Source organism: Scyliorhinus canicula, unplaced genomic scaffold (genome assembly GCF_902713615.1).
Source record: "Scyliorhinus canicula unplaced genomic scaffold, sScyCan1.1, whole genome shotgun sequence".
Lineage (NCBI taxonomy): Eukaryota > Metazoa > Chordata > Chondrichthyes > Carcharhiniformes > Scyliorhinidae > Scyliorhinus > Scyliorhinus canicula.
The window spans coordinates 1,599,100-1,611,925 of NW_024055498.1; the positions used below are offsets into that span (position 1 = coordinate 1,599,100).

At 47.8% G+C, this 12,826-nt stretch overlaps 1 protein-coding gene across 1 annotated transcript; it reads left to right on the forward strand.

Annotated features, from left to right (window-relative positions):
* Positions 1–2,713: 2,713 nt before the first annotated feature.
* Positions 2,714–10,214, forward strand: LOC119960324 (gastrula zinc finger protein XlCGF49.1-like). The gene is made up of 3 exons (XM_038788059.1): positions 2,714–2,793; positions 6,321–7,208; positions 10,163–10,214. Exons 2-3 carry the CDS (start codon positions 6,466–6,468, stop codon positions 10,212–10,214), a joined length of 795 nt encoding a protein of 264 aa, XP_038643987.1. The 5' UTR covers positions 2,714–2,793; positions 6,321–6,465.
* The last annotated feature ends 2,612 nt before the right edge of the window (positions 10,215–12,826 follow it).

A 12,826-nucleotide genomic window follows, 5' to 3' on the forward strand; every position in this document is an offset into this window, starting at 1 on the left:
ATAAGCTCAGAAGTGGAAGAGAAATGCATTATGCCACAGGAAAAGCAATTCCTGACTCTGAAAGGTGCAGTGAGATGGTCGGGGGATGAGCAGTGATGGAAACCTCATGAAAAATGAAAATGAAAATCGCTTATTGTCACGAGTAGGCTTCAATGAAGTTACTGTGAAAAGCCCCTAGTCGCCACATTCCGGCGCCTGTCCGGGGAGGCTGGTACGGGAATCGAACCGTGCTGTTGGCCTGTTTGGTCTGCTTTAAAAGCCAGCGATTTAGCTGAGTGAGCTAAACCAGCCCCTAGCTAAACCAGCCCCTGGTTTAGACATTTAGACATGGTCGATGGAAGTAACAATAACATTTAAAAAAAATTAATGTACAGGATGCTGGTTAGGCCAGCATTTATTGTCCATCCTTAGATGCCCTTCAGAAAGTGGTGCTGAGTTGCCATCTTGAACTGCTGCAGTCCTGGGCGTGTAGGTACATGCACTGTGCTGTTAGGGAGGGAGTTCCAGGATGTTGCCCCAGCGACAGGAGGAGCGGCGATATATTCCCAGCTCAGGGCGGTGAGTGACTTGGAGGGAAGCCTCCAGGTGGTGGGGTTCCCAGGTATCTGCTGCTCTTGTCCTTCTAGATGGTAGTGGTCGTGGGTTTGGAATGTGTTGTCTAAGGAACCTTGGTGAGTTACTGCAGTGCATCTTGTAGATGGTACACACGGCTGCCACTGTTAGTTGGTGGTGGAGGGTTTTAATGTTTGTGGAAGGGGGGCAATCAAGCGGGCTGCTTTGTCCTGGATGGTGTCGAGCTTCTTTAGTGTTGTTAGAACTGCGTTCATGCAGGAAAGTGGAGAGTATTCCATTACAGTCCTGACTTGTGCCTTACAGATGATGGACAGGCTTTGAGGGGAGTCAGGTGGTGAATTACTCGCCGCAGGATTCCTGGCCTTTGACCTGGCAGCCACATTATGAATGTGGCTAGTCCAGTTCAGTTTCTGATCAATGGAACCATGCTAAATATATTTAAAATATGTTAAAACTCATTCATTACTGGAGACAGAGAACAATGGTGGAAGGTGATTCGGGAGAGCAGGGGTAAAGCAGATGGAGATGGATTCAGGCCCAGAGTAAATAACAGACCCACAAATCTTTGGAGGCGTGGGGCACGATGTCCCAGGAGGGAGAGAGAGATCCAGAGAGCAGAATTCACTTCTTTTCCTTGACTTCTCTACTTATCATCTGGGTCCCTGCAAATCAGGGAAATGGACGGTCAAATTCCCTAGATCAAAGACTAATCCAGTTTTATGGACAGGTTGTCTCCATTCTGAACAATGGGGAACAACCTCCTCCCAGTCATTCAAAATGTTGCCCTTACACAGATGGCGGCCGGACATGCACCTTGCTGCATCTTGCCCACCAGAAAGATTGAGGCTCCAGTCGTCGGCTAAACATTCTCCAAGGTGGCCTTCAAGACACAGGACAACAAGGGCAGCATGACAAGCAGTTAGCACTGGGACTGCAGCGCTGAGGACCCAGGTTCAAATCATGGCCCTGGGTCACTGTCCTTGTGGAGTTTGCACATTCTCCCCGTGTCTACATGGGTTTCAGCCCACAACCCAAAGATGTGCAGGTTAGGTGGATTGGCCAGGCTAAATTGCCCCTTAATTGGGAAAAAAAATAATTGGATACTCTAAATTTATTTTTTAAAAGACACAGAGACAACCCAAAATTGCCGAGCAGAAACTGGTCATCAGACTCTGCTCACATGAGGCCGGCCTGAACCGGGATCTCGGGTTCATATCACATTACATGTAACTCCGACCATACTGCCCGGGTTTACAGAATCCTACTCACTGTCCTGGTTTGAGACAATTCACACCTCGATTACCTGTGATTATCCCTCACTCCTCTCACTCTGTTTGTTCCTATAGAGACTGTCATTCCAGTCTGTAATGAATGAATTAAAATCACTTATTGTCACAAGCAGGCTTCAATGAAGTTACTGTGAAAAGCCCCTAGTCGCCACATTCCGGAGCCTATTCAGGGAGGCTGGTACGGGAATTGAACCCGTGGTGCTGGCCTGCCTTGGTCTGCTTTAAAAGCCAGCGATTTAGCCCAGTGTGCTAAACCAGCCCTGTTTGATTATCTGGCAATTGTGTCTCTGCCTATATATACTATGTTTGTGAACCTGCCTCCACTTCACCTGAGGCAGGATCACCGCTCCGAAAGCTTGTGATTTCCAATAAACCTGTTGGGCTTTACCCTGGTTTTGTGAGACTTCTCCCTGGGCTTAAACCCAGCTCAGAGGCGGCATCTCCACCCCTGCCCCACCAGAAAGGTGGCGTCAAACAAGGCCCACCACGAGAAGTTGTGGCTTTGATCAGCGTAAATATGGGGACTGGGAAGTTATTTCTCATAGTTTCAGCTTGAAAAGGATGTTTTGATGCCTCTCCACCAACCTGGCAGATCTGTCCTCCCGGAGCACCGCCAACTCCCCCAGAACCGACCGCGGCCCCGAGACAGCTCAGCCCCGCCCCTCATTGTCTCCGATTGGCTGGAGGACCAGCCTCTCCCACACGGTTCTCCAGCCCCGCCTCTCATTCACTCCGATTGCTTGGAGGACCAGCCTCTCCGATTCGGTCCTGCAGTCCCGCCCCCACTTTCTATTGGTCGCGAACCGCCGTCAATCATGCCCAGGGAGCTGGAGCATGCGTGGTGCAGCTGCCAGGGCTGAACATTATTGCGCATGCGCGGAGTCGAGGCCTTTGGCGGAAGGAGCCGGAGAAGCGGAGTCAGCGTCAGGCGGTGGGTGGGAGGATTTGGAAACACTTTGTGGATCCGCAAACCCTTCACCATCATTGTCAGCTCCCTGGGTTGCAGCTGCGGAGCTCAGATCAATGAGGACTCTGATCTCTGGCAAGGAAGGAAATTCCCAGACAGCAGTGGAAGCTGCTTCATTAAATATATTCAAGGCTCAGTTAGATCCGAAAGGCAGTCAAAGGTTATGGGTGACAGGAAGAAAATGAAGTTTATGGTCACAATCCGATCAGCCATGATCTTATTAAATAGTAAGAAGTCTTACAACACCAGGTTAAAGTCCAACAGGTTTGTTTCAAACACGAGCTTTCGGAGCACGGCTCCTTCTTCAGGTGAATGGAAAGGCTTGTTCCAGAAATGTTTATATAGACACAGTCAGAGATGCCCCGGAATGCGAGCACCTGCAGGCAATCAAATCATCAAAGATGCAGAGAGAGAGGTAACTCCAGGTTAAAGAGGTGTGAATTGTCCCAAGCCAGTTCAGTCGGTAGGCCTCTGCAAGTCCAGGCTTGTTGGTGGGGGCCGAATGTAATGCGACATGAATCCCAGATCCCGGTTGAGTCCGCATTCATGCGTGCGGAACTTAGCTATAAGTTTTTGCTCAGCAATTTTGCGTTGTCGCGTCTCCTGAAGGCCTCCTTGTAGAATGCTGACCCGGAGATCAGAGGCTGAATGTCCTTGACTGCTGAAGTGTTCCCCAACTGGAAGGGAACAGTCCTGCCTGTTGATAGTCGCACGATGCCCGTTTATTCGTTGTCGCAGTGTCTGCATGGTCTCGCCAATGTACCACGCTTCGGGACATCCTTTCCTGCAGCGTATGAGGTAGACTACATTGGTCGAGTCGCACGAGTATGCGCCGCGTACCTGGTGGGTGGTGTTTCCACGTGTAATGGTGGTGTCCATGTCGATGATCTGGCATGTCTTGCAGAGATTACCCTGGCAGGGTTTTGTGGTGTTGTGGTTGCTGTTCTGAAGGCTGGGTAATTTGCTGCAAACAATGGTTTGTTTGAGGTTGCGCGGTTGTTTGAAGGCCAGTAGTGGGGGTGTGGGGATGACCTTGGCAAGATGTCCATCCTCGCTGATGATGTGTTGGAGGCTGCGAAGAAGATGTCGTAGTTTCTCCGCCCCAGGAAAGTACTGGACGACGAAGGGTACTCTGTCAGTGGTGTCCCGTGTTTGTCTTCTGAGGAGGTCGGTGCGGTTTTTTGCTGTGGCGCGGTGGAACTGTCGATCAATGAGTCGAGCGCCATATCCCGTTCGTACGAGGGCATAGCCCTCGTACGAACGGGAGGGCATCTTGAAACCCATCGTACAAGGTACACCCAGCTTCTGTCGCGACACGACGGACTTCCTACAGAAACTCAGCACCCATGGACCAGTTGAACCAGGAACATTCCTCGTCACAATGGATGTCTCGGCACTCTACACCAGCATCCCCCATGACGACGGCATTGCTGCAACAGCCTCAGTCCTCAACACCGACAACTGCCAATCTCCAGACGCAATTCTGCAACTCATCCGTTTCATTCTAGACCACAACGTCTTCACCTTCGACAACAAATTCTTCATCCAGACGCACGGAACAGCCATGGGGACCAAATTTGCACCTCAATATGCCAACATCTTCATGCACAAGTTTGAACAGGACTTCCTCACCACACAGGACTTTCAACCGATGCTATACACCAGATACATCGATGACATTTTTTTCCTTTGGACCCACGGCGAGACATCACTGAAACGACTACACGATGACATCAATAAGTTCCATCCCACCATCAAACTCACCATGGACTATTCTCCAAATTCAGTTCCATTCTTGGACACACTCGTCTCCATCAAGGACGGTCACCTCAGCACCTCGCTTTACCGCAAGCCCACAGATAATCTCACGATGCTCCACTTCTCCAGCTTTCACCCGAAACACATTAAAGAAGCCATCCCCTATGGACAAGCCCTCCGTATACACAGGATCTGCTCAGACAAGGAGGAGCGCAACAGACACCTACAGATGCTGAAAGATGCCCTCGTACGAACGGGATATGGCGCTCGACTCATTGATCGACAGTTCCACCGCGCCACAGCAAAAAACCACACCGACCTCCTCAGAAGACGAACACGGGACACCACTGACAGAGTACCCTTCGTCGTCCAGTACTTTCCTGGGGCGGAGAAACTACGACATCTTCTTCGCAGCCTCCAACACATCATCAGCGAGGATGGACATCTTGCCAAGGTCATCCCCACACCCCCACTACTGGCCTTCAAACAACCGCGCAACCTCAAACAAACCATTGTTTGCAGCAAATTACCCAGCCTTCAGAACAGCAACCACAACACCACAAAACCCTGCCAGGGTAATCTCTGCAAGACATGCCAGATCATCGACATGGACACCACCATTACACGTGGAAACACCACCCACCAGGTACGCGGCGCATACTCGTGCGACTCGACCAATGTAGTCTACCTCATACGCTGCAGGAAAGGATGTCCCGAAGCGTGGTACATTGGCGAGACCATGCAGACACTGCGACAACGAATAAACGGGCATCGTGCGACTATCAACAGGCAGGACTGTTCCCTTCCAGTTGGGGAACACTTCAGCAGTCAAGGACATTCAGCCTCTGATCTCCGGGTCAGCATTCTACAAGGAGGCCTTCAGGAGACGCGACAACGCAAAATTGCTGAGCAAAAACTTATAGCTAAGTTCCGCACGCATGAATGCGGACTCAACCGGGATCTGGGATTCATGTCGCATTACATTCGGCCCCCACCAACAAGCCTGGACTTGCAGAGGCCTACCGACTGAACTGGCTTGGGACAATTCACACCTCTTTAACCTGGAGTTACCTCTCTCTCTGCATCTTTGATGATTTGATTGCCTGCAGGTGCTCGCATTCCGGGGCATCTCTGACTGTGTCTATATAAACATTTCTGGAACAAGCCTTTCCATTCACCTGAAGAAGGAGCCGTGCTCCGAAAGCTCGTGTTTGAAACAAACCTGTTGGACTTTAACCTGGTGTTGTAAGACTTCTTACTGTGCTCACCCCAGTCCAACGCCGGCATCTCCACATCATGGCTTATTAAATAGAAGAGCAGGATTGATGGGCCGAATGGCCTACTGCTCCTGAGGATCTTAAGATCTCTCCGTTGAGAAAAGGAAATACTGGGCAGATCTGTCCATCAGCATGAGTTAGCACCTTCAGGAGAATAGGGAGGGTGTATCTTCGATGCAGCAGAGTGAGAATGGAGGGAGTGAGTATGTGTGGGGGGGGGGGGGAGGGAGTGAGTGTATGTGGGGGGGAGGGAGTGTATATGGGGGAGGGAGTGTGTATTGGGGAGGGGGTATGTATTGGGGGAACGAGTGTGTGTGGGAGGGGGGGGTGCAGGGAGGAAGCAGGGATGGAAATTCAGGTCTGGGGGAATGAGAAAGCAAGTTCCACAGCAACTAAAATTATCTTCTGAATTTCTGAGCTGCACTGAGTGATGACATTTATAAACTCCTTCAACAGGATATTAAAAGGAGACGATTTGCTGCGAGAAATCTCAAACCAAACTTCACGTCAAGATCTGACAGATTTGTTAGGACGGGGAAAACCATCGGCCATTTTACCATCAGTGTGACTGGAAAAGCATCAAGTCACGGACACCCGCACCATGGGGAATCCGTGGAAATGTGAGGATTGTGGGAAGGGATTCACTTTCCCATCTCGGCTGGAAACTCATCGACGCACTCACACCGGGGAGAGACCGTTCATCTGTTCTCAGTGCGAGAAGGGATTTAGAACTTCATCCAACCTGCGGACACACCAGCGAGTTCACAGCGAGGTGACACCGTTCATCTGCTCCGAGTGTGGGAAAGGATTTACTACTTCACCCGGCCTACGCAAACACCAGCAAGTTCACACTGGGGAGAAACCGTTTACCTGCTCCATGTGTTTGAAGGCATTCGGATGTCAATACAACCTGCAGAGACACCAGCAGGTTCACACTGGGGAGAGACCATTCACTTGCTCCGTGTGTGGGAAGCGATTCGTTGACTCATCCAGCCTGCTTGCACACTTGCGTGTTCACACTGGGGAGAGGCCATTCACCTGTTCTGACTGTGGGAAGGGATTCACTCAGTTATCCAGCCTGCAGAGACACCAGCAAGTTCACTCTGGGGAGAGACCATTCACCTGCACTGTGTGTGGGAAGGGATTTGGAGATCCATCCTGCCTAGTCAGACACTGGCGAGTCCACACTGGGGAGAAGCCATTCACCTGCTCCTTGTGTGGGAAGGGATTCATTCAGTTATCCAATCTGCAAAAACACCAGCGAGTTCACACTGGGGAAAGACCATTCATCTGCTCTGTGTGTGGGAAGGGATTTACCAATTCCTCCAACTTGCTAACACACCAGCGACTTCACACTGATGAGAAGCCGTTTATCTGCTCCGTGTGTGGGAAAGGATTTAAACGTTCAGCCCACCTTCAGATACACCAGCGAGTTCACAAGTCATTACAGGGGTTGGACTCTGCTGTTGTTGCTGCTGTTAATCACATCCAGGACTGACCCATGTTCATTCTGACAGTTAGTGCTGTTAGAGTCGGAGGGTTTGTTTCTGTTGCACTGGCTGGTGTCGGAATTTTCATTCCAGTGACTGAATCTCTGAGTGAGGGCACATTTCCACTGAAATGATTCACAGAAGCAGATGTAATGTATTAATTTTATCTTGCACAGTTGTGATGAATGTTTATTATATTAAATATATTGTATTGTAGGGACATTGGAACCGAAGTAGGCCATTCAGCCCCTCGAGCCATTCAGCCCCTCGAGCCTTTCAATGAGATCATTGCTGATCTGTGGCCTAACTCCACAGGGCCCTAACTTGGCCCATGTCCCTGAATATCTTTGCTCAACAGAAATCTATCTATCTCCGATTTAGAATGAACAACAGCTTCTAGCTGTTTGTGGGAGAGAGTTCCAAGATGTGTAGGTTATGTTAAGGAGTTATTGGGACAGGGCAGGGGGGTGGGGATGGTGCAGACTCGATGGACTGAATGGCTTCCTTCTGCACTGTCAGGATCCTATGATTCTATCCTTTTTTGGTTCAAAATGAATAACCGCACTCTTGCTGACATTGAATTCCATCTGCCACAATTTTGCCCATTCTCCTCGTCTGTCAAAATCTTCCTGCAATTTTATGCTATCATCTAGACTGTCTACAATGCCACCTAACTTTGTATCGTCTGCAGATTTGTATATATGGCTTTCTATGCCATCCAAGTCGTTCATGAATAATGTGACTAATTGAGGTCCTGTCACAGATCCCTGTGATACACCATTAGTCACATCCTGCCAATTAGAGTACTTCCCATTATCCCCACTCTGTCACCTGCCACTCAACCAATTCCTAACCATGTCACTGATTTTCCCACAACTCCATGGGCTTTCACTTCAGTTAACAGACTCTTATGTGGGACTTGGTCAAATGCCTCTGGCCATCCAAGTTAATAACATCAATAGACATTCTCGTGTCCACTAGCTCATTCACCACTTCAAAATATTCACTGAGATTTGTCAGGTATAACCTTCCCTTCACTAATCCATGCTGGCTCTCCCTGATTGATCAAAATCCTTCAAGCTGTTTAGTTACCCCTCTCCCTGAGTATAGAATCTGGAAATTTCCCCACGACAGATGTTCGGCAAAGTGGTCTGTAATTTCCTGGTTTCCCCCTTTGACTCTTTTTAAAAAGTGGAGTGACGTGGGCAATTTTTCAATCCAGGGAGACTACTCCTGAATCTAGGGAACTCTGAAAGTTTATAGTTCGGGCATCTACAATGTGCCTCCCGACTTCCTTTAACACCCTTGTCTGGTCCATCGGGCAGGAGATACAGAAGTCTGAGAACACACCCGAACAGACTCAAAAACAGCTTCTTCCCCAGTGTCACCAGACTCCTAAATGACCCTCTTATTGACTGACCTCATTAACACTACACCCTGTATGCTTCATCCGATGCCAATGCTTATGTATGATGTGGAGATGCTGCCGTTGGACTGGAGTGAGCACAGTAAGAAGTCTTACAGCATCAGGTTAAAGTCCAACAGGTTTCTTTCAAACAAGAGCTTTCGGAGCACTGCTCCTTCCTCAGGTGAATGCCATTCACCCGAGGAAGGAGCTGCGCTCTGAAAGCTCGGGTTTGAAACAAACCTGTTGGACTTTAACCTTATGTTGTAAGACTTCTAACATTGCTTATGTAGTTACATTGTATATCTTGTGTTGCCCTATTTTGTATTTTCTTGAATTTTGTTTAATTCCCTTTTCTTCCCATGTACTGAATGATCTGTTGAGCTGCTTGCATAAAAATACTTTTCACTGTACCTCAGTACACGTGACAATAAACAAATCCAATCCAATCCTGGTGATTTGTCATTCTTTAGTGCCATTAATTTCCTAATTACTGATGCTATACGCACGTTAATTGTATTCAGTCCCTGTCCTCTATCGACTACTAATTTTTTCGGGACTTCCGGCAAGTTATCGTTCTTTTCAACTGTAAACACTGAGGCAAAGTAATTGTTCAACATGTCTGCCATTTCCCCATTATCACTGACAATATCCCCATTTTCAGCTTTTATTGCGCCTACATTACTCTTGTCCACCCGCTTTCCCTTTATATAACTGTAACATTTCTTCTTATTGATTTTGATGTCCCTTTCAAGTTTCCTTTCATAATCCCGTTTAGAAGCTCTTACAAGCTGCTTTACTGGCCTTTGTATCTATCCCATTTGTCCGGATCTGTGCATGTTTTGCATCATGTTGTGCATTTTTGTACTCCCTCACATTTAGTTTTATGCTGCCCCTAACATCGTTAGTTGTCCAGGACTATTTTTTTTGTGTGAAGTGGAGCCTTTTCCTCTGAGGGATATATACTCACTCTATATCTCATTAAATGTTTCTTTAAATATTCATTGATCTTCAGTTGTTAAACAGATGTTCCCAGTTTACCGTGGACGGTCTCTGTCTCATCCCGTTAAAGTCAGCCTTACCCAAATCTAAAATTCTAGTATCTGAATCATGCTTTTCACTTTCAAATGTAACATTGAATTCAATCATGTTATGATCACTATTTGATAAATGCTCGCGCACAGTTAGGCTCCGACTTAAATTTGGTTCATTACTCAGAACTAAATCTAATATTTCCTGCCCCCTTGTTACATCTGGAACATATTGCCGCAGGAAACTATCCCGGACACATTCCAGAAATTCCCTATCTTTCTGACAGCTGCTTGTCTGCCTCTCCCAATCTGCCTCAGTTAAAATCCCCCGTTAATACGACTTTGCCTAATTTCTGCATTTATATAATCCAGCACCTTAGAACTGCTATCTGGGTGTCGATACACAACACCCATTACAGTTTAGAACTTTTTCTGTTCCTCAGTTCCACCCATATGGTCTCCACTTGATATTTTCCCCTCATTCTATCCTCCCTCATCATTGAGGTGGTAGTATTTTTTTTTTAATAAAATTTTTTTAAATACCCAATTAATTTTTTTCAATTAAGGGGCAATTTAGCATGGCCAATCCACACACCCAGCACATCTTTTGGGTTGTGGGGACGAAACTCATGCAAACACGGGGAGAATTCACAAACTCCACATGGACAGTAACCCACAGCCGGGATTAAACCAGGGTCGTCAGTGCCGTGAGGCAGCAGTGCTAACCACTGCGCCACCATGCTGCGGTGATAGGATTTCCAAGCAGTAAGGCTACTCCACTCCCTTGGCCATCTTCCCTGTTCCTCCTGTAAACTTTATAACCGGTATATTTAATTCCCAGTCCTGACCATCTGGCAGCCATATCTCCATAATCGCTGTCGCTATGGAGGCTAAATCACTAAGTGTCTTTAAGGCAGAGTTGGAACTGGGCAGAACGGTGGCGCAATGGTTAGCACTGCTGCCTCACGGCGCCACGATCCCAGGTTCGATCCCGGCTCTGGGTCACTGTCCATGTTGTGTTTGCACATTCTCCCCGCGCTTTTCAAGGAGACACATCCTGAGTGAAACACATCGAGAGTGGGATTGCAACTTGGTAATTTGGTGCAGTGAGGTAATTCGGTGCAGAGTGAGAGAAGGTGCTTTTTAACCCTGGTAAGTGACTGGTAAGTAGTTTTTCTTTTCATTGTCTAATTTATTTATTTTTATTTTGAAATTGTTGTTGTATAAGTTTACCTAAGGTTTAAGACATGGCAGGAGATCCCAGACCCGTGTCATGCTCCTCGTGTGCGATGTGGGAGCTCAGGGATACGTCCACTGTCCCTGGCTCTTTCACGTGCAAGAAGTGTGTTCAGTTGCAGCTCCTGTTAGACCGCTTGACGGCTCTGGAGCTCCGGATGGACTCACTTTGGAGCATCCGCGATGCTGAGGAGGTCGTGGATAGCATGTTTAGCGAGTTGGTCACACCGCAGGTGAAAGTTACTGAGGGAGATAGCAAATGGGTGACCAAAAGAAAGAGCAAGAGTAGGAAGGCAGTGCAGGTGTCCCCTGCGGTCATCTCCCTGCAAAACAGGTATACCGCTTTGGATACTGTTGAGGGAGATGGCTCACCAGGGGAAGGCAGCAGAGGCCAGGTTCATGGCACCATGGCTGGCTCTGCTGCACAGCAGGGCAGGAAGAAAAATGGCAGGGCTATAGTGATAGGGGACTCGATCGTTAGGGGAATAGACAGGCGGTTCTGTGGACGCAATCGAGACTCCAGGACGGTATGTTGCCTCCCTGGTGCAAGGGTCAAGGATGTCTCGGAGCGGCTGCAGGACATTCTGGGGGGGTGAACAGCCAGCTGTCGTGCTGCACATAGGCACCAACGATATAGGTAAAAAACGGGATGAGGTCCAACAAGCGGAATTCAGGGAGTTAGGAGTTAAACTAAAAAGTAGGACCTCAAAGGTAGTAATCTCAGGATTGCTACCAGTGCCACGACCTAGTCAGAGTAGGAATGTCAGGATAGATAGGATGAATGCGTGGCTCGAGAGATGGTGCAAGAGGGAGGGATTCAAATTCCTGGGGCATTGGGACCGGTTCTGGGGAGGTGGGACCAGTACAAATCGGACGGTCTGCACCTGGGCAGGACTGGAACCGATGTCCCACGGGGGGGTGTTTTCCAGAGCTGTTGGGGAAGGTTTAAACTAATGTGGCAGGGGGATGGGAACCGATGCAGGAAGTTGGAAGGTAGTAAAACAGGGACAGAAGCAAAAGGAAATAAGGGGAAAAGTGCAATGCAGAGAAGACATAGTCAAAAATCTAAAAGGGCGACAGTACAAGGTACAGTGACTGAGGGGAGCTCAGTGAATAGGCCCAGTAATAACAAAAGGAATAAAACTGGAGATGTTAAGATTCAAAACAGAGGTAAAAAACCAACATAAATGTACTTTACCTGAATGCTCGTAGTATTCGGAATAAAGTAAATGAGTTGATGGCGCAAATCATCGTGAATGACTATGATTTAGTGGCCATTACTGAAACATGGTTAAAGGATGGTCACGACTGGGAGTTAAATATCCAAGGGTATCAAACTATTCGGAAGGACAGAGTGGATGGTAAGGGAGGTGGTGTTGCTCTATTATTTAAGGATGACATCCGGGCAATAGTAAGGGATGACATCGGTGCTATGGAGGATAAGGTCGAATCCATTTGGGTGGAAATCAGAAATAGTAAGGCAAAAATGTCACTGATAGGAGTAGTCTATCGGCCACCAAATAGTTACGTTATGGTGGGGCAGGCAATAAACAAAGAAATAACTGATGCATGTAGAAATGGTACAGCAGTTATCATGGAGGATTTTAATCTACATGTTGATTGGTTTAACCAGGTCGGTCAAGGCAACCTTGAGGAGGAGTTTATAGAATGTATCCGCGATAGTTTCCTAGAACAGTATGTAATGGAACCTACGAGGGAACAAGCGGTCCTAGATCATGTCCTGTGTAATGAGACAGGGTTGATTCATTTTTTTTTTTTAAATAATTTTTATTGAAGAAA